General features: G+C 47.0%; 1 protein-coding gene across 4 annotated transcripts in view; it reads right to left on the bottom strand.

The window, feature by feature from the left end:
* The window catches only part of WWC1 (WW and C2 domain containing 1), a 184226-nt gene that overhangs the window by 98711 nt on the left and 60474 nt on the right, over window positions 1-25041 (bottom strand). For all 4 annotated transcript variants that reach the window (XM_078359150.1, XM_078359158.1, XM_078359161.1 and 1 more), the window contains exon 2: window positions 2559-2668. In XM_078359150.1, the coding sequence (XP_078215276.1) occupies window positions 2559-2668 (110 nt within the window). The remainder of the gene's footprint in view (window positions 1-2558; window positions 2669-25041) is intronic.

Below are 25041 nucleotides of genomic sequence, written 5' to 3'. Positions count from 1 at the left end.
TATCTATGCTTTCTATTTGAAATGCTCTCTCATCTCCTTCAGGTCTTAGCTCAAATCTAATTTTCTCAACAAGATATTCTTTTCTGAAGACCGTATTTAATGGTGCTCCTGGTCGTCATTACCATGGCCCTTACTTCGCCACCCCAGGCACACACACCTCAGCCACCCACTTTGCTCCTTTTTTCCGTGTACTGAACATCCTCTAACATACTACATAATGTACTTATTTATTTTGTCTCTCCTATCAAAATGAAATTTCTACAAGAGCAAGGATCTTTGCCATTTTGTACTCTCATGTATCGCAAGCTTCCAGAACAGGTCGCCAATAAACATTTGCTCAATAAATGAATGTTTGATGGTGAATGCAGGAGCAAATTATTATTTGATTATATTGTGCCTATATCTCTTTTTTTTTTTTTTTTAAAGAGACAAGGCCTTGCTATGTTACCCAGACTAGTCTTGAACTCCTGGGTTCAAGTGATCCGCCTGAGTCAGCCTCCCAAGTACCTGGGACTACAGACAAATGCAACCATGCCCACTATTGTGTCTATAACTCTTAAGAGAATTTCAGTCCATGAACAATGCACACACAGAACTGGTCCAAGTTCATGGCTCCGAATGCTTAGGCCTTGGTGGTCATATTCCTACTATACTGGCATCAATGGCTCCATCTACTGAGGTGGTCTCCCCGATCCAACCAGACCCCCTCAAACCAAGAGAAAACCAGTAGCCTGACAGCTTGTGAAACTACCAGTTAGAATTCTTCCTACTATGGCCCCATTTAATGACCCCCAGATATCCCATTTCTGCCTTCATTCCCTCAAGACTAAACTCTGCCATTGCCTGCTACTCCTTTCTTCCATTTCTCCAACAGCTCTGAGAAGCACCTTAAAATCCCACTCCCGCCATGAGATTTTTAATGAGGGGGATGCACTCAGCAATTAGAAACAGGAAAAGACTGATTAGGGCTCCTGCACATCAGTGTTTAACCCAGCATCCCATGCAGCCCTCCAAGCATTAACCTCATTCCCTATACACACTCAATTAGGCATATTTACTTCTCATTATCCAGTACGCAATCATGAGTGCTAATAAAAACCTTTGCTACCCCCAACAATGCAATTAATGCCATTAGCTGTCTCTCAGAAGCTCTTCTACACTTTGGTGCCAACAACAGCCTGCTCATGCATCCATTTACTCATGCATTCATGCACGTATGCCCTTTTCTGTTTAGCAAAGGTTAAGTTCACACCTACTATGTGCCTTACCAGGCAAAGGCCTGGGACTAGAGAGATGAACTAGACACAGTCTCTGCTCTAGGAGACTTGTAACAAGAGGGAAATTATAATACAGGGTGATGAAGCGCGGCCAGGGTGCTACTGAAACTCAGAAGAGGAAGTGGATGAAGAAGTACTTAATTCTCCAGCACCAGTTCAAATCGCAGCCCTGCCACATTTTAGCTGTGAGTCTTAAATAGTCAATTAACTCTAAATCCCATTTAGAACATAGGGATGATCATCCGAACATCTCACCAGGCATTGGGAGGATTAAAAGAGATAATGCCTTTCAAGGGCCCAGCACAGGACATGGCACAGACAGTGTGTGCTTGGTAAACAGAGGCTATTAGGATTTGATGCCCTAGTGTCAGCCTTCAGACTTTGCCAGGAACATCCCATTTCATTCCATTTTCTTCTTGCCTGAGAGGATTAAGAGGATGCTACAGTTCAGAAGGCTGAGAGTGAGGCAGAAAAATCCCTTTTCTCTGTACACATGGACAAGTGGGACAGCAAATTTCAGAGAACAGTCTTGGCCAAGAGGGTGCTCAATGGATGAGGCTCAAACGCACATCAAGTCTCCCCTGCTAGAGGACTGCTCCCTGGGTTCCTCCACCTGTCAGACCACCTGCTTCTCCTTAAGTCATTCTTCCATCATAGTCCCAGAGACAAAGGTACTTGGAATCTTTGTAATGGATCAGAATACACAGATCACAGATACGAAGTGAGGGTGGGCTGACTGGTATGATGGGCCAGACACACACGCATACACACACACACACACACACACACACTCCTGCCAATCCACTATGGACACATATGCATACGTGCCGTGGGGGACTTGCTAGAGCTCTGGCTGCCCTAAGATGGTCTGGCAATGACAATGATGCATCTTTCCTTTATGGGAAAAAAAAGGTATGCCCATAAATTTATATATGTAAGTATATATGTGCATATATACACATACACACGCAAACACATGATTAGAAAATTTCTGAAATGACACACAAAAAACTGTTCGCAATGGCTACTCCCATAAAATTGGGGAGATGGATTGTGAGAGGAGTTTTAGATTCTATTAAAAACCCTTCTAAAACTTATTTTTACATGAGCATACATTATCTATCTATATCTACATCGACATTGCTCTCTAAATCTATATAAAACAAAATACAATCTGGCTCCAAGAGTCTGCAAGTGGTTCTTCCAGACTTGGAGGGAGGGTGGGCTTGGAGGCAGAGGGATAAAGAGGGCATGGGGAAGGGAGGACTGTCAGGAACTTACTGGTGTTGTGGTCGATGAAGTAATCTCCAACCTGTGGGTCATATGCCTCTTCCCATCCTAGCGGCAACTCATCACTAATGCAGTCAGCAAAGGTGAGCGGTTTGGTGTACCTGGCAAAGGAGAGGAGAAACAGACTCCATCAGCCTACAATCCCCAAACACCTGCAACTTGCTGCTTCTCTAGGCTTCTTGCTTTTCTGGGCTGGCCCAACAGATCCAGAAGTTTTGCACTGCAGCAGCACCAGCTCTGTTGTCCCCTTTGTTCCCAGAAAGGCAAACACATAGCTGCAGTGGCAGGAAGAGATCACCCTGTGGGAGAGGCAGGGAATCTAGTTCCAACTTTGCCACTTCTTCAGAAGTGACTGGAGCAAGTCACCTTACTTCTTGGGGTCTCTATTTCTGCATCTCTAATTGAGGGTTTGCAGGAAAAAGGTCTAAGGTCAAGTCTTGCTACTTGGACTCCAGCCCTCCTTGGCTTCTCCAACTGCAACTCACTCAGCCAATCCCACCCCCAATCTTTATCCTGGCTCTGTCTCACATCTGTCATGCTCACTTGCCCTTTGGAAGCCTGGCTTGCCGCAAAATCAAGAATAGCAGATGTTCCGTCCCTGTGAGTTTGGCCAATGAGTAGTATTTATTTTCCTCTTGAGCTGATTCCCAAATGCTTGCACCCACAACAGCGCTTCCCTAGACAATCCAGGCCAAAATGATCTTTGTGCAAGAACCACTCTCTATGTCCCCACCTTGTGGGGAGTGAAGTGGTAGTAATCACCAAGTCTCAGCAGCTGAATCAAATAAACAAATCACTCAACTAAACTAGCAAAGGCTTGTCAGTGCTGGAAAACTATCACAAATGATTTGTTAAGTATTTTAACCAGAGTATGGGAAGCCAGGAATCTGGGTATATGAGATTCAGCCTGGGTGGTCCCTCCAGACAGTCACTTTGGTTTCTCCCCACTGCTGCCTCTGCCTAAAATACATATTCTACAATCTTCTTCTCCTGTCTGCTTCCTACCTGATCCCAATTCTAGAAGCCCAGAAGGCTCTGTTTCAGATTCTTTCTATAAATTGGCAAAGTGAAGTACAACGGGACAGGATGGGAGATGACTGGCCTGGGGTCTAGGATTTCTCATCAGGATCTTCCTTCCAAGGAATAAGACTTGCTAGATACGGCCCCTCTCAACAGCTCCCCTGCTGCTGCATATGGATCATCACCTTTTAAATTCCTTCTTGGGGCTGGGCACGGTGGCTCATGCTTGTGATCTCAGCACTTGGGGAGGCTGAGGCGGGCAGATCACCTGAGGTCAGGAGTTCAAGACCAGCCTGGCCAATGTGGAAAAACCCTGTCTCTACTAAAAATACAAAACTAGCTGGGCGTGGTGGTGCATGCCTGTAATCACAGCTACTCGGGAGGCTGAGTCAGGAGAATTACTTGAACCCAGGAGGCGGAGGTTGCAGTGAGCCAAGACTGCAGCATTGCACTCTAGCCCGGGCAACAGGAGCAAAACTCTGTCCCCATCCCTCCTCCAAAAAGAATCCTTCTTGGGGATTAAATGATTTTAATCAATGGTGCAACCAAGCTACAGAAACCTGTGTCCAGGACAATTGGTGATCAATAAATACTTGTGCAGTGGGATCCAGTGTGGTGGTTCACGCCCGTAATCCCAGCACTTTGGGAGGCTGAGGAGGGTGGATCACTTGAGGTCAGGATTTTGAGACCAGCCTGACCAATGTGATAAAACCCCATCTCTATTAAAAATGCAGAATTAGCTGGACATGATGGCTGCTACCTGTAATCCCAGCTACTCAGGAGGCTGTCAGGAGAATCGCTTGAACCTGGAAGTTGGAGATGGCAGTGAGCCGAGATCACACCACTGCACTCCAGCCTGGGTGATGGTGTAAAACTTTGTCTCAAAAATAATTGTGCAGTGGGTGAATAATGTGATGAATACATAAGAAGAAACAAAAAAAGATAAAGATTACACTCTCCTGCCCTCTAAAGCCCACTCCAAATCCAACTTTTAAAAAATGCATGAAGAAAGGGGCGCTGAAAGAGCCCCTGCTGGATAGGACCTGGTGTGTTCATGTACCACTGTATACCCAGGTTCTGGCAGGCTATGAAAAATATCTTTTGGTTGAATGAATGAATACCCAAAAGCTTCTGATAGTAATTTACTGCTGCACTGTAGAAGACTGTTGGTTCCATGAGGATGAGGCCAGAGGCGTGTGGTGTGCAACACATTATGCGCTAAATTAGCCAGGTATGGTGGTGTGCACCTGTTGTCCCAGCTACTCAGGAGACTGAGGTGGGAGAACTGCTTGAGCCCAGGGGTTGGAGGCTGTAGTGAGTTATGATGGCACTACTGCCACTATAAGCTAGGCAACAGAGCAAGACCCTGCCTTTAAAACACCACCCTCACCACCACCACCACCACCAACAAATACGGGTTCAGCAAGCATTACTTATTGGCTGTGTGAGTTAGGGAACTTACTTTACTTCTCTGAGCCTCAGTATTCTTATCTGTATAACCAGGACAGTACTAACTCTCTGGTTGTCGGGTGGGTTAAATAAGTCCATGTTTGCGAGTACTTTTGGCACAGGTGCCAGTGTGAAAGGGGAATTAAAAATCACTAGGCTGGGCACGGTAACTCATGCCTGTAATCCCAGCACTTTGGGAGGCTGAGGCGGGCGGATCACCTGAGGTTGAGAGTTTCAGTCCAGCCTGACCAACATGGAAAAACCCCGTCTCTACTAAAAATACAAAATTAGCCAGGCGTGGTGGCAGGTGCCTGTAATCCCAGCTACTTGGGAAGCTGAGATAGGAGAATCACTTGAACCTGGGAGGTGGAGGTTGCAGTGAGCTGAGATTGTGCCACTGCACTCCAGCCTGGGCAACAAGAGCAAAACTCTGTCTCAAAAAAAAAAAAAAAAAAATCATTAGTTATCCTTACCTCCACTTACCAGAAGGAGAAACTGAGGCTAAGAAAGACTAAATAACATTCTCAGTGTCAAAGACAAAGCTGGGATTTCAAGCAAGATGGCTGGTCTCCAGGGCCCCTGCAGGGAGCTACCAGATTCTCTAAACAGTTGACACCTTCAGCGCATCTCCTAAGCCCCATGGGAAACACAAGCCACAGTTTTGGAGTAGAAGGAGGGAAAATGGGTAAGACACAGATGATGGAGTCCTCAGCTCAGGATGTACTTGGTTCAGGAGCACTTGCTCCAAACGACCTGGATAAAGTCTCCAGACCACTTGCCACTGCCCCCCATGCCCTGATAGATGTCAGAATCAAAAGGCCACATCCCTCGGTGTCTTGCTCAAAGTTAAATGGTTTGTTCCCTCTTCCTTATGGAGAATGAAGACCAGTGACCAAGAGCCGTGCCTCATCTAACATCACCTCATCTAACAAAGCCTTGAAAGGGACTCTGAAGGAAAGCTCCACACACAGGCATGCCTTCCATGGGGAGTGACTGGCTGATGACAGGCCAATCTGTGGGGGAACAGGTATGGTTAGGCCACCAGCAAAATCTTTGTTTCCGCCTCATTCCTCCACCTGCACTGTGCCCAGAGAAGTCCCACCTACCAGCAGAGGTACAAATCTTTTTTTTTTTTTTTTTTTTTGAGACTGAGTCTCACTCTGTTGCCCAGGCTGAAGTATAGTGGCGCGCTCTCAGCTCACTGCAACCTCCACCTCCTGGGTTCAAGCGATTCTCTTGCCTCAGTCTCCCAAGTAGCTGGGACTACAGGTGAGTTCCACCATGCCTAGCTAATTTTTGAATTTTTAGTAGAGACAGGGTTTCATCATGTTGGCCAGGATGTTCTCAATCTCTTGACCTTGTGAACTGCCCACCTCGGCCTCCCAAAGTGCTGGGATTACAGGCGTGAGCCACTGTGCTCGGCCACAATTCTTAATAATAGACATTTTTCAACCCGGAAAACCAAGAAGATACATCCCCTCCCAACAGCTCCCCCGTTTCTATGTATGGATCATCACTTTTCAAAGTTCCTCCTTGGAGATTACTTAAGTGATTTTAATCAGTGGTGCATCCAAGCTACAGAATCCTGTGTCTGACACAATTGGTGCTCAGTAAAGATTTGTGCAATGGGTAAATAATGTAATGAATATACAGGAACAAGCAAAAAAGATGAAGTGTTTTTTATTTTGTTGACATGGAAGATGCTCTCAACATATTCTGAGAAAAACAACATAGTTGAAAGATAAAAATGACAGGATACTGTTAGAATATGACATTTTACAGAGAGAGAGAGAGAGTTTGTAAAGAAACTGGAAAGACAGACATTAAAATGCTATCTGAATATAGGAATTTCAGTGTAATTTTTTAAAACTAATTTATTTACAATGTTCACAAATGAATCATAGCTTTAATAATGGCTAACTCTAAGCCTAGAAAGCAAGTTGTGTATCTCAGATTCCCTTTCCGGGTAGCAGGTGCTCTTACTCTGTTTTGCAGATAAGAAAACATGCTCGACATCATGCAGTCAGTAAACACCAGAGGTATAACCTCAAGTTCCACTCCTGGATTCCAAAACCTGAGCTCTGCTAATAAACATTAACAAGACAAAGTGAGTCTCAGAACAATCTGGAACGCAGAGCAAGCCACGTTAGAAGTACAGATGGTGGGCCGGGCGCGGTGGCTCAAGCCTGTAATCCTAGCACTTTGGGAGGCCGAGGCGGGTGGATCACGAGGTCAACAGATCGAGACCATCCTGGTCAACATGGTGAAACCCCGTCTCTACTAAAAATACAAAAAATTAGCTGGGCATGGTGGTGCATGCCTGTAATCCCAGCTACTCAGGAGGCTGAGGCAGGAGAATTGCCTGAACCCAGGAGGCGGAGGTTGCGGTGAGCCGAGATCGCGCCATTGCACTCCAGCCTGGGTAACAAGAGCGAAACTCCGTCTCAAAAAAAAAAAAAAAAGTACAGATGGTGAAACCAACCACAGGGACATGTGAAGCAGGCAAAAGGCATGGGGGCTTTAGCATATTTGGGACCTTTAGTTATCTATGTGTTAGTGCAAGGATATTCAATAGACCTGGGAAGTCCATGGCTGCTTAATGAAAAGGCAATTGTTTCAAAATCATTAATACAAATGATTTACTGAGCTTGCTGGGTGTAAGGATGGAGATGGGGTTAGGACAGAACTGAAACACTGAAAATGTGTCACTATCTGGAAAACCATTAACTCCACTGATTGTTCCAGCCATACATGTTGAGAAGCCAGAGCTTAATACATGTGTTTGCTTCAAACATCAGTAATGTGACCGATATGTGGATACCCCAGCAGGGCACGAGGCTGATTCCCACTTGCAGTGAGCGTAGACATTGTACCCAAGAGCAGTAAAGAAGGGGGAGGAGGCAAGAGGACCCAAAGCTAGAAGGAGAGGGCAGAGAAAGAAACACTTTGGGTCTGATATTCTGGTTCCCCTTTGACGCATTCACAGGGGAAATGCCAGAGGGCCAGCTGACTGATACCCTCACTCCAAGAGCTCTTCCATGGGAAACAAGGAAGCTCCTATGGAAGGCTATGCAACTTATGAGAAATCTGGACAGCAAGATTCTCTCTGGAACAAATGCCAAGAGGGAGATGAATTATTCAGTGTGTAGGGATGTGTCACTCAGGATGAAGAGATGTGTTTTTGGCTGCACAAAGATTTAAACAGACACACTCACATAGATACACATACACTCACTCTTCCTGCCAGATAAGAAGAGGAATTGTCCATTTAAACCAGCCACCCCCACTGCCCCCGGGAACAGCGGGTGCTCCTCTGACCTGCAATGTTTCACCTTGGACAAGTGATAAGAATGCAACCTGGGAAGAAATGTCCGCTTTCAGATGTGGCCAGGACTTGGGGGCCTGCCTGGAACTCCCAGCCCCCACCCTCGGGTGAAGCAATTCACCACCATCCAGTCTGGTCCAGTCCATCCTACTTCCAACCTCCACATCTTGGGCTGCCGAAAACCCCACTTGTGAAATCAAATGACCGAGATACTGGAGGGGCAAGAGATATGGAGGGGAGGGTGCCAGACAAGAACGAGTTCTGCCTCTTCTTAATTACAAATCTCTGAAGGAGCACAAACATTCCTGAATGTTTACCAACAGGCCCTCCTGGAAAAACGGCCGGATGTGTCGCCGTGGAGACAGGTAGGTTCTGCCAGGAGCACCCTACAAGCAGCACACAGGCACACCTGTCAGGGAGAGCTGCCCTGGGGGCTGGAAGCCTCCCACAAACCCCTTACCCTCCTCTCAGGGGCACCACCAGTGGGTAACTGGTTGTCACTTTCCTACAGGCTGTGAGGACATGAGACCACGGTGGGCATTCGGTATTCAGACAGTGTGTCTTTTCTAAGGAGGCGGCTCAGAGGAGGAGAGAAAAGTCTTTTGCCAAGTCTAATACTGGGTGGTGATTCTCTTGGGACTGAAGAATGCATAACCTATCTTTCATGTTCCTAGTGTTTCCCGAACAAGCCCCAGCTTCCCACAGTAACCTCTTTATTACCATCCAGCAGGATGCTGGCCTGTTCTCTCTGAGGGCTGGCTGGGCGGGATCACTTTCTAAAGGGCCCTCCAGACTCCAAGCCAAGAACTGTCCAAACTTTCAGCCCAACCTCTCTTCCCCAGCCCAGGCACAATGGCCAGGCTGGTTCTTCCTGCCCCGGGCTTTTTCACACGCATAGTTCCCAAAGCTGAGGTTGCACAATTCCTGATAACGCTCCTTCACCTGGGGCTGCTGCAGAATACCATTTCTAAGCAGTCCCTTCACCTTGAGCTCCGGGGAGGCCAGAGTGAACAGGAAGAAAGGCAATGTTTGAAGTCCTCCTTCCTTTAATGCAGTTTGGTTCAGACGCTTTTATTCATTGTCTAACAAATCTGGGGATGATAAAAATAACCATCTCTCAAGTTTGTTAGGAGAGCTGAGCACATGACACACAGCAGAGCCTTCGTTAGCACCAGCTACAGAGGAAAGAGACAGACAGGGCCCTGCCCTTACAGTCTAGAGGGTGAGATGCACCCCGACCTGAAGCGAATCAACAAGGTCATTTCAGAGAGATCCATGCTATTCAGGTGGGGTGGAGGTGGAGGTCAGTTTTGGGGGCTCTGGGTCCCAGTATGCACTTCAGATTTGACTCCTCTGAGCACAGCTCTTGTGTTGAGCTGGAGGGTGACTGGGAGACACTTCCTGCCCCACACTCCACTCTTATCCTTTCACCCTCCTTTCAATCAATCCACCAAGCAACAAGAATTTATCATGTGGGGATGGCACCCAGGTCTATGCTAGGCACTACGAGGACTCAGACACTTGAAGAAGCCTTGTTTCTGCCTCCAGGGGCAAAGGGTCTGGCCAGGGAACAAGACTCACACTCCAAACAGGCAGGGAGTCATCCCCATGACATTCCATGGCAGGGTATGTGGCTATAATGCTACCCAAGGCCTGAGCCACAGGTAATTAGAGGATGCAGGGATATTTAATAAGGTGCTAGGTCAGCAGAATAGATGCGAAAGGCCAACTTGGGCTGTGGGCAGGGAGAGAGTGTAGCAATGCGGTGTGGTCAGGGAGGGCTGAGGAGGGGAGGAGGAAAGAGAGCCGTGGTCAGCTCCATGGTTGAGAAGGAGGCAGGGTAGATGCTACCCGCAAAGGCTCAGGAATGGGATGTGAGGCTGAAACCCAGGCTCCACCTCTTCCAGAACTGTGGGTGGGTTATGTAACCTGCTTGAGAGTTTTCTTCTCTGTGAAACTTACATGGGAAGTCCCACTCTCATAAGGGTGTTGTGGGGATTAAATGAGATAACCTACATAGTATCTAGTGCCGGGACTGGCACAAGACAAGCCCTTGATAAATATGGGTTGTTAACATAATCAGAGAGTTCTGTGCATTGTGAGAATCACGTCACCCTTCATCTCAAATCCTTAACAGTGAGCTATCACCACCACCACCATCAACCTTCACCCTAAGGGATACACAGTGGTATCCACAGGGATACCAGTCATCCTGGTCCCAATGCAGGCACTGTCACTCATTAGCTCTGTCCCCTTGGGCATGAACTCTAACCTCTGTGGCATTGTTTCCTCATCCATAAGATGGGGATGCTCAAAGTCACTGCTGCATTAAAATGGGCTATGCTGACCACATAACACCCAGGGCTCAATCTACATTGGCTGTTAGGAGGAGTTAGGTTTTATACCCCTATTTTCATGATGGGGAAACTGAAGCAAAATAAATTGTCCTGGCTAGCACAGTTAATAAGCCTTGCACTGTACTCTATCATCTCCCTTCCTTGAGGGGCTAGGACTGCTTATGCTTTTTTTGGGGTGGGGGCGGGGGATGTAGTCTTGCTCTGTCCCCAGGCTGGAGTGGAGTGGCGCGATCTCAGCTCACTGCAATCTACACCTCCCCGGGTTCAAGCAATTTTTCTGCCTCAGCCTCCTGAGTAGCTGAGTCTGCAGGTGGCTGCCAGGATGCCAGACTAATTTTTGTATTTTTAGTAGAGGCAGGATTTCCCCATGTTGCCCAGGCTGGTCTCAAACTCCTGACCTCAAGTGATCCTCCTGCCTCCGCCTCCCAAAGTGCTGGAATTACAGGTGTGAGCCACTATACCCAGCTTGCTCTCTCTGTTTAGAAAATTAAATGGGAGAAGGTAGGAGATGGTAGCTGAATTGGATTTGGTTCTCAAAATCTGCTGTGTGAAGGAGGAGGTGTTTATACCTGGAATTCCCAAGTTCTTCCTCTCTTAAAACTCCCAACCCTCTTGTTTTCTAGTCTCAGAACACCTGTCTCAAAATCCCAGCTTTTCCACCCTTAGATCGCCTTGATTCCCTACTTTGTTTGCGCTGGCTTATTCAGAAGCTTTCTTGGCTTAGTCATTCCCATTCCTAACATTCTTTTATAGAAAAAAGAAAAGGAGGGAGAGCTAGAGGGGAGATTCCAGACTGTCCCTCCACCCCAACCCTCCCACCTTCAGACTGGGCTCCCACAAACCAGTGGCTCACCTCTCCCTGCCAAATCTTGGATGTTGTCTTCCCTGTGCCCTGCTGGGTTGGTAAGATCACACACCTGTGCCCTTTGGGCCCATCCCGTTCCTTCACCTCCATCTTGAGTCTCTATGCTTATCTGTTCCCACTCATTGACATGGGATGAATCCGGGCTGCTAATCCCCTCTGTGTGCCTGCTGCCTGCTGGATTTAAGATTTCAGTTCTGAGAACCAAATCACGGATTAGAGTAGGTAAAGACAACTGACAACCCGAGGGCCAAATTCAGCCTGGAGATATGTTTGTTGATCTACTATAGTGCTATATTTTTTAAATGGACTTAGCATGACTTTGAGGGCAGGCACTCTCAATGCACTTCATCCCCAGTGCTTTCTAATGTGTCACTCCTGCCTCTTGGTTAACAGCAGAGGGCTCTGGAGCCAGACTTCCTGGCTTTGAATCCAGGCTCTGCCTGCTAGCTGTGTGACCTTGGGCAAGATATGTAAACTCTCTGTGGCTCAGTTTTCACATTTGCAAAACAGGAAAAATAAGAACACATTTAGGGAGCACTCACTATGTACCAGTAACTGTTCCAAGTGCCTTATGTACTGATATATTTACTCACTTGGCCTTCCTAACAGCCTTTTCAGGCAGGTACCATTCAGAGCGGCCCCACAGTGCTCCCTGAAACTTACATGAGATGATGCATGAAATAGCATATAAGTCCAAAGAGTGTGCTCAATAAATGTGAGTGTTTTTTGTTGTTGTTGTTGTTTTGAGACGGAGTTTCACTCTTGTTGCACAGGCTAGAAAGCAATGGCGTAATCTCAGCTCACTGCAACCTCCGCCTCCTCGGTTCAAGTGATTCTCTTGCCTCAGCCTCCCAAGTAGCTGGGACTACAGGCACCTGCTGCCACGCTCGGTTAATTTTTTCTATTTTTAGTAGAGATGGGGTTTCACCATGTTGGCCAGTCTGATCTCGAACTCCTAACCTCAAGTGATCCACTTGCTTCAGCCTCCCAAAGTGCTGAAATTACAGGTGTGAGCCACCGCGCCCAGCCGAGTGATTAATTTTTACACTGCTGTCCAAATGAGGCCCTCAATGTAGAGACTGTTAAAATCAAAAGTAATCCAACAAATCAACTCCATTTCTTTACCAGTGAGGAAACTGGTAAAGAGAGACAGAGAGAAGGACTTGCCTGGAGCCACCCAAGGACCCAGTGGCAGGGCTAACACTAAAACCTGGGGACCAACTACACTGCAGCCCTGCATCATACTAAGAGTGCCAGGAGATCAAATCAGCCTGGTTCTGGGCTCAGCTCCACCTGAAATTCAACAAGTGTCTGAACAGCCTCCAAGAAGTAGGTACTGATAGCATTTTCCCAGGCTAACTAACCCTATTATACTGAAGGGGAATGATCATTGGGTAGGAACCAAGATGGAGAACTACGAAGCTCCCATTCATTGAGGGATGAGGTTGGAAGATGGGCTCCTCATTTTTCTCATTACCTCCTTGGAGGGTAATTTCCTAAAAGCCCCACACTGCGGTAGAATGAAGACCCCGAAACATCTGTTTGTACCTCACCTAGCTCAATCCCAGCTTCATCCTCATTCCTGAATGAAGAGTTGGTTATGGAAGCTCCGTACCCTAAAGAAAAAGCCAACAGAACCAGATAGGACTCCCAGTTCCATCCTTCCTAGCTGTGTAATCTCAGCCCATTCCTTCCCCAGCTCTGAGCCTCAGTTTCCTGCAGGTATAGAACAGACAAGAAAACCCGCTTCTCAGGTTCTTGCATGGAGAAGATTTGACACAGCACCTGGTACCCAACCCCAGGCAGCCCTGCAGCCCTACTCCTCTCTGTATTTAGGACTCTGGGGACACTCAACCCTCAGCCTTATTCCTTCCACTCTCATGAGCTGGGTTCCCAAGGGCTCTTCCCGGGTGCTGGACTGTTTAGAAGCCTCTTTAGCAGTAACTGCAGAGGCAGCAGCTCACCCTGCCCTGGAATTTGGCCATTCCAGAATCTTCTGCTCCTTGAGCTCTGACCCTCACCACACAGCTTGAGGAGCTGGTCCTTCTAGACATGGAATTGACCTTGAAGACTTTTCTGGGATCCTGTCTGACTTAGGGCCCCTCCCATGACTGTATGGTTTAGACAGACCACTAGAAGAGGAATGATGAGATCTGGGTTTGAAGCCTCACGATGCCCTTGGCCAAGGTTCATATCCTCTTGCTGGGCCTTAACCCTCTCCCTGGGTCTTTCCCACCTGCAAAACGAGGGAGCTGGAATGTAACACCCCTTTGCGGCTTTCGCCTTCATGAGTCTAATATCTGGCCAACCTGTCTCAAAGGTCAGGGCAGCTTCCATTTAAGGCCAGTGGAGCACTAAGCACTGGACCATCTGCTCCATGTAAAACAGATCATTTTCTTTATTCTAACAGTATTTCTGTGGTGCAGGTACTATCACCCCCATTTCACCAACAAGAAACTGATGCTTAATAGTAATGGCAATAATAATGATAAAAGCAAAATTTCATTAAGTATTCACAAAGTGCCAGGCACTGTCCAAGTTCCCTTACATAGACCCTATTTCACCAAAAGAAACATTTTTAAACACATTCAGCATTTTCTGAAACTCTGATGTACACTACTAATATATATATTTTTTGAGATGGAGTCTCACCCTGTTGCACAGGCTGAAGTGCAGTGGTGCGATCTCGACTCACTGCAACCTCCACCTCCTGGGTTCAAGTGATTCTCCTGCCTCAGCCTCCCAAGTAGCTGGGATTAAGGTGCATGCTACCACACCCAGCTAATTTTTTGTATCTTTAGTAGAGACGGGGTTTCACCATGTTGGCCAGGCTGGTCTCAAACTCCTGACCTTCGTGATCCACCCTACTTCAGCCTCCCAAAGTGCTGGGATTATAGGCGTGAGCCACTGTGCCCAGCCATGCTACTACTCCTGATGTCTTACAACTGCCATTGGTCAGGCTGCAGTCCTCATGGAGTTGTCACTGCCTATGTGGCCTGTGTGTGCACAGATATCAAAGGCAGCAGCACTCCCACTAGTGGAATGGGTGCCACACGCTTGGGATAAAATCCTGCAGTGGAAAGGCGTGGAGAAGGTAGTCAACAGACCTGTTTAGCAACATTCCCAAAGCAGGGCTCTGACTGAAGCTGGCTAACTCTACAGAATTGCCAAGCTTTGAGTTCTTTTGTGGGTCCTTATAATAACAAAGCTGCATGTCTAACACTCTTAAGGGCACAGAGGACAATATTAAAGCTCAGACATTAATAACTCAGTTAAAAAGTGACTCCAAAGAACTGCATTCTGAATGGGAAGACACTGTAGGAACACCAGAGCTTTATTTTGCTCATGTATTCCTTTGTGGGTTTTTTTGTACATATAAAAGTGATGTGTGAGTTAAAAAAAAAAAAAAACGACTAAGTTTGAAAGATTTATTTCAACAAATATGAAATAAACATTCTAATTGCACATAAAACATTGAAACATAGTTTCATTGGCACAATTTCCCTTTCTTATGGCACATACAATAATGGTGCTTCTTAAAATCAATATTATCTTTATTTAAAATAACCCCAAGCTGGAAACAAGCCAAATGTCCATCAACAGGTAAATGGATAGACAACTATGGTAGAGCCAAACAGCAGAATATTACTCAACAATAAAAAGGAATAAACTATTAACATGTGCAGCAATGAAGATGAATTTCAGATACATATTAGGTAAAAATATCCTATAGTTTATAGGCCAAACATAGTGGCTCACACCTCTAATCCCATCACTTGGGGAGGCCAAGGCAGGCAGATCACTTGAGCTCAGGAGTTTAAGACTAACCTGGGCAATATGGTGGAAACCATCTCTATAAATAAATAAAAAATTAGCTGGACATGGTGGCACATGCCTGTAGTCCCAGCTACGTGGAAGATGGATGATCCCTACAAGCTCATCCTTGAGCTCAGGAAATAGAAGTTGCAGTGAGCCCAGATGGTGCGTCTCAAACACACACACACACACACACACACACACACACACACACACACACACGACCATATACTGTGTGATTCCGCTTATATAAAATTCTAGAAAAAAACAAATTACAGGGACAGAAAGCAGATCAGTGGTTGCCTGGGGACGAGGATTAGAGGGAGAGGATTACAGAGGGGCACAGGAAAAGATTTGGAGGTGATACAGTTTGTTATACTGATGATAAGAAAGTTTGTACACTAATTATGATGAGTTTCTCCATGTATATATACATGCGTGTCAAAACTCATAAAATTGTTTAAATACATATCATTTAGTAGATGTCAAAAATTCCTCAATAAAATTTTAAGAAAACAAATAGCCAATTCAGTGCAACGTATTAACGTATTTAAAACAATCTTATAAATAATATTAGCTCCGTTTTATAGATGTAGAAACTGAGGCACAGAAAGTTTAACTAATTCATCCAAAGACATTCAGCTAGTTGAGAGGCAAATCCAACTGGTGTCAATCCTCAGCCACCATTGAGTAACTGTGGTCACTTTCCCCACCCCTGGGCTGCTGTGTTTCCATCCCTACCATGAGGTGACAAAGTGATGGCTACAGGACCTTTCAGCACTGAGTTTCCATGACTATGTCCCAAGGACTTGTTTGGGGTCATGCAGCCAGAGGAGTGGATCCTTCTGGACACTCAGGTTCCCTGACACTCACCAAGCTCTCCTTGCCCATCCTCATTCATTCTCTGAACACACCTCCTGACATCTCCTTATTGTATACAAGTCATCCCTCCAGGACCACTGTATGAAGCCTTTTCTACACTGAGCTGTGCACTGCCTACCAAAGGTGTCCTATCAGGGCCCCAGGGAGACATGACACTGGTCCCCCAGGTCACCCACCCAGGTAGACAGGGCCTTTCTGAAACCTGTTCTGGATGCTGCAGCTGACATGTCTGGAAGACCACAAGCCAGCATGGCCCACAATATGCAAGGATCCCAAGTCTGTGGATTCCCAAGTGAATACATCACAGTGAGCAGACTGATCTAGCCAGAAGCTCACCTTGTCTACAACTTGACTGCTATGTCTTTGGTTTCTAGGACCACAGAGGCCTACGGTAACTGATTACAAAGGAGCTCTGCACAAGAGTTGAAAAGAAACGGTTTTCACCTCTGAAAAGTATGACTTTCTTTATGGGTTTATTTTTCTCCCATCATTTCTTGTTAAAGATGAAAATAAATAGAATGTTATTCCCTGAAGGGAAGACCTACCTGCAAGTCAACATGAAACACCGAAGTATTCTGAGCTGAAGGCGGCTGGATTAAAGTCAGCAGTGAAACAAATAAGCAATTAAAGCAGCTATTTTGGGAAGCCCTAGAAAGAGGCAGATACAATATGAATTATTCATTCATACTGCTAGGATGACTTCTGGGCATTGTCCTCTTTGCCTTTGCTCTCTTTCTCTTGTTCATTGAGCCGCAAAAGCACAGAAAGGGAACACAATACCCTGGCATACGCGCGCACACACACACACACACACACACACACACACGGAAGGCAGGTTGCCACTCCAGATGGTGAATGACATGGAAAAGAAACCCACAGGTTGGCAGACACTTTCAGCTCCAGTGCCGGGGAGAATGTAAGAATTTCTAATTAGCCCAAGAGGTGTATGTGTACACGTGTGTGTGTTAGAGAAAGAGGAAGAAAAAGACAGTATCTTAATATTCTATTAATAGCTGTAACCTCAGCATCTTGAGTGGGCACCAAATGAATGTTCACTGAATGAATACATGAACTCACAAAGGAACAAAGAAAGTAAGATCTCATTGGAATTCCCAGCAGGGTTCACAGCTAGGCTCTTTACTTTCCAAATTTTGCTTGTTGCAACAGAGAAACTTGTGACTGAAGAAACACTTTAAGGTCCTCCAAGTGCTTTTGGATTCTTGACCTTATTTGATACTCAAATAACCATACCAAGAGTAACATCGTGACCATCACGATTATTCCCCCATTTTACAGATGATCCTCAGGGACTTTCCACAACTTACAGGGCTCCCAGGGCCCTGGGTACAGCCAGGATTATTGGATGTGAGCCACCTGAGCCTTGGCCCACTGCTCCATCTCTTCCACCAGGAACCGTCTCCATGGGCTTCCCTCATTCCCAGCTGGTAACTGGAGAAGTGCGACAACAGCCAATTCCCTTCCCCTGGGAATGCATAACCACTGGGTAGCCAACAAGGCCTCTGTCTCCTACTCCTGTTTCATTTCAATTAGTATAATCATCATGAAGGAGAACCAGCCCTGTGTGTTCTGCAGTCCTTGGACAGCTCTGCTCCAAAGTTCTGGGCGAAGAAGGTGAAACTGAAGGTAGAAACGATCCTGTGGATTGTCTACAGGTTTCAGTGATTTGAGAGACAAGGTGGACTCCATTATTACATTCGATTCCTAGATCAGAGCAGGTTGTGGGCTACAGAATTCTCCCAGCTCAGCTGACTTGGAAGATTCTTTTGCCTGACACCGATGTATGACAGCTTTTTTCCCATGGACACCAACACACAGAAGCCTGGAGGCCAGGGTAACAGGCAAAGGCTTTAGAACCCCAGGGGCCCAGGTTCACAGGCTGAGAGCTTGGGCCAGATGCCTCACCTCCATGGGCCTCCAGCAGCATCGGCTAGCTCAGCACTGAACAGAGCTCAAGAAGTGTGCATTCCTTTGCCTCCTGCTACTTTATCTCCAGAATGAAGCCTTACAATGAACACACTCTTCAGTGATGTAATGAGTCTAATGGCAGAAATTGTGTGTCAGGATTCCACCGTGAATTGGGTATAGCACCAGACACTGAACCAAGATCCTTCCCTTGCTGCTCACTCTCCACGCCCTACCCAGATGGAGGAATCAATCCTCATCCTCGGCCTATTCACAGGCCACGCTTGGACCTTTGTCTGAGGGCTTTCCAGAAGCCCCTAAATCACAATAGGTTGTTCTCATCAGAGCCCCCAAGGGAATCACTGACATCTCTCTCTGTCTCTCTGGCTCCAGGTCTCTCTCTTTCTCTCCATCCTTCCCTGTCTGCCTCTCTCCCGCTCTCCCCACTTTGCAGCCCCCTTTCCTTACTTCTCCAGCTGTTTATTGTCTCAGTTCTTCTACCTATTCCTTCCTGTTCACTTCCTTGCCTTCCCCGTAATAAAAACAACAACACATTAATCCAGTCATGTCACTCCATTGTTCCAACCCCTTCAAGGTCTTCCACCAAAAGAAGGTGAAATGAAACTCCTTGCCCCTGGTCTGCCCCTCCAGTTTCATTTTTCTCAATTCTCAGAATGCAGTAACCGCATTCCCACCTCAGAGCCTTTGCTCCCGCAGGTCTCCCTGCCTGGGACACTGCTACCTGTCCCTGTCCACGCACCCATCCACTTTTTGTATGGCTGGCTGTCAGCTGAAATGCTGTTTTTTAGAGGCCTTCCTGGGCAGGCCTGTCTGAGCACCACCCTTTCCCCCCCCCACCCATTACTTTCTGTCACTGTATTGGTGTGTGGACGTGTTGACTGTCTCCCCCACTCCAACAGAGCCACGCCTGCAGAGTTCACCATTGTCTTACTACAACCAAACACAAGCCCTGGTAGAGTTGAGGCTCCCTAATATCTGCTGAATGAACACAGCAGAAGGCTTGTGGGCATCTCCTCCTCTCTAAGAGGTAAGGTCTGGGGGCATTTTGGGTCTTTCTTTTTTCCTCCTGAAGCAAAGTCCCTGGGCCCATGCTTACAAAGTCAGCCTAACAAAGACTTCCAGGAATACAAAGCATACAGCCCTACTCCAGGGCCTGCTGCAGGCTGCAAAACTGTTCTTTCTGGAAGCTCAATGCTCTCTACACACCCCACAGCAAACTGGAAATGACCAAAGAACCAGCGCTGAGAACCCTCCCTGGGAAGACTGAAATGATGGAACTGAGTCAGGTCCACGAAGGAGACATTTTCCCAGGGAGTAGAATATACAGCTGTCCAGACTGGCAACTGTTGGACCCGGGGAACTGGGTCCATGACAAACACTCAAAGGTCTTATAAATTCCGGGAATCATGACTTGTACCTAGGACAGGGCTAGTGCTGGGCATATCCCAGGTTCTCCAAACAGAATGGAGGAATGAAAGAGTGAGTTTTTTAAAGTAAGCTAAAATATATTAAAGAAATTTATCCAAATAATTTAAATTTTGCTTTTCCTTAATGAAAATGCAAGCCAATGAGAAAGGATTCAACAACGAGCCCCTGATTTAAGTCTGTTCCAGTGCATCAATATTAAAAAAAAAAAAAAAAAAAAAAAAAAAAAAGCACTCAGGCTGGGCATGGTGGCTCACACCCGTAATCCCAACACTTTGAGAGGCCAAGGGGGCCAGATCACGAGGTGAGGAGTTCGAGACCAACCTGGCCAACATGGTAAAACCCTGTCTCTACTGAAAATACAAAAAATAGCCATGCGTAGTGGCATGTGCCTATAATCCCAAGTACTCAGAAGGCTGAGGCAGGAAAATCGCTTGAACCTGGGAGGCAGAGATTGCAGTTAGCAGAGATCTTGCCACTGCACTCCAGCCTGGGTGACAGAGCAAGATTCCATCTCAAAAAAAAAAAAAAGAAAAGAAAAAAAGGTGAAAAAAAAGGAAAAGCATTCATTTTTGGAAGAGCCTAAGCTAATTTTCAAATACTTTTTCATAGCTATTATATGTCCAGCACCAAGTATGAGCTTAAACTCAGCTGGAAATAAACACACAAACTATTCATTCATCCATGATCATGAATATGGGGGAATGAAAACAATGAAGATGTCGTTCCAAATGAAACTTTCACAAAAGGTGACACAGGATTCCCAGAAAGGTGAAATCTGTGCATGCTGGACTTATCCCAGGAGGTTCTATAGAGGAAGCAGGAAGTGGCTTGGGCCCTGACTTGGCAGTGATGGGGCCAAATAAATAAGGCCATGCATTTCCCAACCATACTCCACAGTGGAGGACACTAAGGCTTCAAGAGGTGTTTGATTGGCCTGATGGCACAAGCGAGCGATGGAGGAACAGCCCTCTAGATCATGGTCCAAGTGCAAAGAAAGACTCCCTGGGTGTCAGGTGAAGGAAGGACAGTAACCCCAAGTCTTTGGGGTGGAGATGAGAAGGATGGGGCTAGCAGGCCCTGGAGGGGCAGCAGGCGGCCTGAGAGAGGTGGAAGGTTGGCAAGACAACGGCAGGCTGATGCCAGGAGCAGCTGATGCCAAGGGCAGGGCTCTCTTGTGTTTGCACACTAGTAGCATCTCGTCTCTTTACTTAAGAACTTCATATGCAAAGGGCAAGGACTGCCTCAGGGGCTGGAAGGACAGCAAGAGACTGGAAGAAAAGTCTGGAAGAAATTGCCAGGCCGGTCACAGGGTACCTCCAGGGAAGCCTAGGGAGTGGGGGGAAGGTCAGACGTGGCTTCCTCTTAGGGAGTGCGGGGGTTGGGGGTGAGCAACCTGCTGAGGGGATTCTGGGGACCTTCCCAGGCCCCCTGGAAAGACACAAAATACACAAAAGGGGGTTCAGAGTGGGAGGGAGGCTGCCCGTGGGCTGGAAGGAATGTGGGCTTTGGATCATGCAGGTCTGGGTTCGAATTGGAGTTCAGCTAATGAAGTAACTTCACCTCGTTAGTAACAACAGCAACAATCATAGTTCTCATTTACAGCACATTACTATGCAACAGGTATTGACCTAAGAGTTACCCATATTAACTCTATTTAATCCCCACAGCAATCTTGTGAGACGGTACTATTTTGTATAATTAAAAATTATTATCCAGCCGGGTGCTGGCTCATGCCTGTAATCTCAGTACTTTGGGAAACCGAGGTGGGTCGACTGCTTGAGATCAAGAGTTCAAGACCAGCCTGACTAACATGGTGAAACCCTGTCTCTACTAAAAATACACTAATTAGTTGGGCATGGTGGTGGGCACCTGTAATCCCAGCTACTTTGGAGGCTGAGGCAGGACAATCACTTAAACCTGGAAGGTGGACGTTGCAGTGAGTCGAGATTTTGCCACTGCACTTCAGCCTGGGAGACATAGTGAGACTCCGTCTCAAAAAAAAAAAAAAAAAAAAATCCTCATTTCAGATGAAAACTGAGGCATGGAGAGGTTAAGCCAGATGCTGAAGGTCCTGCAGCTGTAAGGTGGCAGAGCTGGGATATGAATCCAGGCAAATAACAGTATCAATACTTTGCAGAGTTACTTTGACAATCAGGAAAAAGTACAGAGCTCAGTGAATGATATTTGAGTAACTACTGGATAAACCCAAACAGAGCAGAAGCCACCCAGGCAAAGGAAATACTTGCCAAGGGCATACTACGTCGTTCTCACTTTGTAAACGTTATTTGACCACCTGATATGGACATCCCATTTTTCAGATGATGACACTAAGGTTCAGAAAGCTTGAGAAGCCCAGAGGGCCTCAGCTGTAGGTGCTCAATAAGCACGTGCAGGCAGTATTTAAGATTCTTGCTTGTTAATGTTTACCGAGTTCTTGCCATAAACCAGGCCTTTTCTCCTTGGATGCTCCCAACCGCCCTTTGAGGTAGGTGCTCAATGACCTCTAAGAAACGGGACACAGGTCCTACAGCTGGCGAAGGGCAGCTGTGAGATCTGAATCTGCTGCTTCTACCACATCAGCTCCCATGGCAGGGTAACTGCACAGAGGATGTGGGGCAAACAAGGGTGTCCTGGGTGGAGAGGGTGCAGAGAAGCGGCCAATCTCTGCGCAGACACCGTCTCAGTTCTGAGTGGCGTCTACTCAACATCACCATTAGGATTCAAGGATAAACAGGACATGCAGAGCGGGCAGGCGGCACGTGGCACAGAAACAGCCTGGCTGCAACAGGACTGCTTGTTATTCTCCACCCATCTCCAACCTCTCTGGTCTTTCTTGTTTCCCCTTTGCCTGGGCCGTCCCATCCCTTTCTCTGGAAGTCAAATCCTCCACAGGCATCCAGGCCTGCTGCAAACACCATCTCCTACCTGCAGGCTTTGCAGGGCCCAGGAGAGCAACCTCTTCCAATCTCCCACAGCCTTCACCTGCACTCGTCCTTCTGTCACATCATAACTTGTTGCACTATCATTTGTATCCCACTCTTCTTTCGCCTCCCAGAGTGGAAGTGGCTTCGAGACAAAGTCTGAGTTGGATTCATTTCTGGATTCCATGCGTATTTTACATTTCCCATGTGTATATGATGCCTTTTGGTGGCACAGAGGATGACTTTATGGGGTGCACTTGCAAGGCAGGAAAAAGCATAGGATCTCTTAGTGAGAACGCTGTTCCCTTTCCAATTCCTCTTCAGCTTTTCATATTCAATCAAGAGTAGAGTCTACAGTCTGGAGCTACTGTGTCTTTGACTCCTCCAACCTCTGCCAGGCTCCCTTGTTAACTAAGGGAGATTGGACCCCAAGTTCATTCCCTTCCCATGGGCTATCTAGCTGGGATTTTTTTTTTTTTTAGGCAAGGTCTCACAGTTGCCCAGGCTGCAGTGCAGTGGTGCTGCAACCTTCACCTCGGTTCAAGCAATTCTCCTGCCTCAGCCTCCCAAGTAGCTGAGATTACAGGCACGCACCACCACGCCCGGCTAATTTTTTGTATTTTTAGTAGAGACAGGGTTTCACCACGTTGGCCAGGCTGGTCTTGAACTCCTGACCTCAAATGATCTGCCCGCCTTGGCCTCTCAAAGTGCTGGGATTACAGGTGTGAGCCACTGCCCCCGGCCTCTAGCTGGGAATTGATAACATCATTTTACTTCTATTGGCAAAAATCGGGACGAGGGTGCAGCAACTTCAAAAACTGAAGTTTTGGAAACCCTCATTTAGCTCATTGCTTGCAGTGTCTTAGATGCTCAATAAACAATTGTTGCCGGGCGCGGTGGCTCACGCCTGTAATCCCAGCACTTTGGGAGGCCGAGGCGGTTGGATCATGAGGTCAAGAGATCGAGACTGTCCTGGTCAACATGGTGAAACTCCATTTCTACTAAAAATACAAAAAATTACCTGGGCATGGTGGCGCGTGCCTGTAATCCCAGCTACTCAGGAGGCTGAGGCAGGCGAATTGCCTGAACCCAGGAGGCGGAGATTGCGGTGAGCCGAGATCGCGCCATTGTACTCCAGCCTGGGTAACAAGAGCGAAACTCCGTCTCAAAAAAAAAAAAAAAAAAACAATTGTCAAGCACGTAGTTGAGCAGAAGAATGAATGAATGAATGATCATGATAACAACAGGCTTTCTTCCAGTTCGTTTTCCTCCTGCCCTACCCTCGGCCAGATGCCCTTCATGTCGGATGGAGAAAAACAGAACAGTGCTTGAGAGTAGGGAGCCAAGGGATAGCCAGTGCAGAAGAGGCGCTCTCAACTTCAGTCCAAGCAGCCACCTGGACTGTGACCTGGGGACCGGCAGGGGAAGGGATGGAGAACAGTTGTTGGATTTTTACCACAAGCACCCATGTCTGTCTCTTTTGGTGAACAGCATTGCAAATTTTCTGAGGAACCCACCTGTCTAAAGATTCTCCATCCGTAAGCTTTGGTGGGCAGCTGATTTTACACCATACCTAGAGATGGGCATGTAATCTGAGCTGGACTGAATCCCACTCTATGCTCCTGGATCCTAGCTTCTGGAGACCCACTATGGGCTAGTAAGAGTCAACCTCAGGATTTCTGTCTGAGCCATGACTCAGAGAGACCTCTTTTTGCATCTTTCTTCAATCCTAGAAGAATCATCAAGTGCAAACCGAGAATGAAGCCAATACAGCAGCAGGCAGAGTCAGGAGGTGGAGAGAAACTAAGTTCTGATGGTACAACTGGAGCCCTGCACTGAACATGACCTCTGGACTTTTCCAGTATGTGAATCAATGCATTCCTCTAGTAGTTAATATCCACTTTAGCTGAGAGCTTTTCCATAGGATCTCAGAGGAATGACCTGGAGCTGGGAGGTAAAGCAGGTGTTTTTAGCAGCAAAGGTGAGCCGTCTACATTTGGAGGGCCCAGAAACATGGCACCCATGCAGATTACCATCCTTCTTGCTGGGTGAAATGTGGAGTGTTATGAAACAAACAGTTACTAAGGAGGCCTCTGTTGGTCATAGAACTGGGGCTGCTGAAGCTGCCTGTCCAGACCAATTCTTCCAAAAGCAGGAGGGCCTGCGAGCCTCCCATCCAGTGGCCCAGAGCAGCCCACCCCACCCCCAGCCTCACTCTACCTTCTGTCTGAAAATAGAAGCAAAGGGAAGAAGAGCCAGCCAAATGAGGGAGGGAGAAAGAAAGATTCACTCCTGAGGACCTACTGTGTGCTGAACAGCAAACCCCAATGCAGGTCCCAGCTTGACGTGGCCACTCACCAACTGTGTGACTTTGAGCAAGTCCTTGTGACAGATGCTCAGTAAATATGAGAAAGTGATGGAGCCAGCCTGCAGGGCTGTGCTGAAGGAGAGGGGGAGGCTGCTTGGC

The sequence above is a fragment of the Callithrix jacchus genome, chromosome 2 (genome assembly GCF_049354715.1).
Source record: "Callithrix jacchus isolate 240 chromosome 2, calJac240_pri, whole genome shotgun sequence".
In the NCBI taxonomy this organism is placed as follows: Eukaryota; Metazoa; Chordata; class Mammalia; order Primates; family Cebidae; genus Callithrix; species Callithrix jacchus.
Note: the sequence above shows the minus strand (reverse complement) of the source record. Positions and strands in the feature narration are given on the sequence as shown.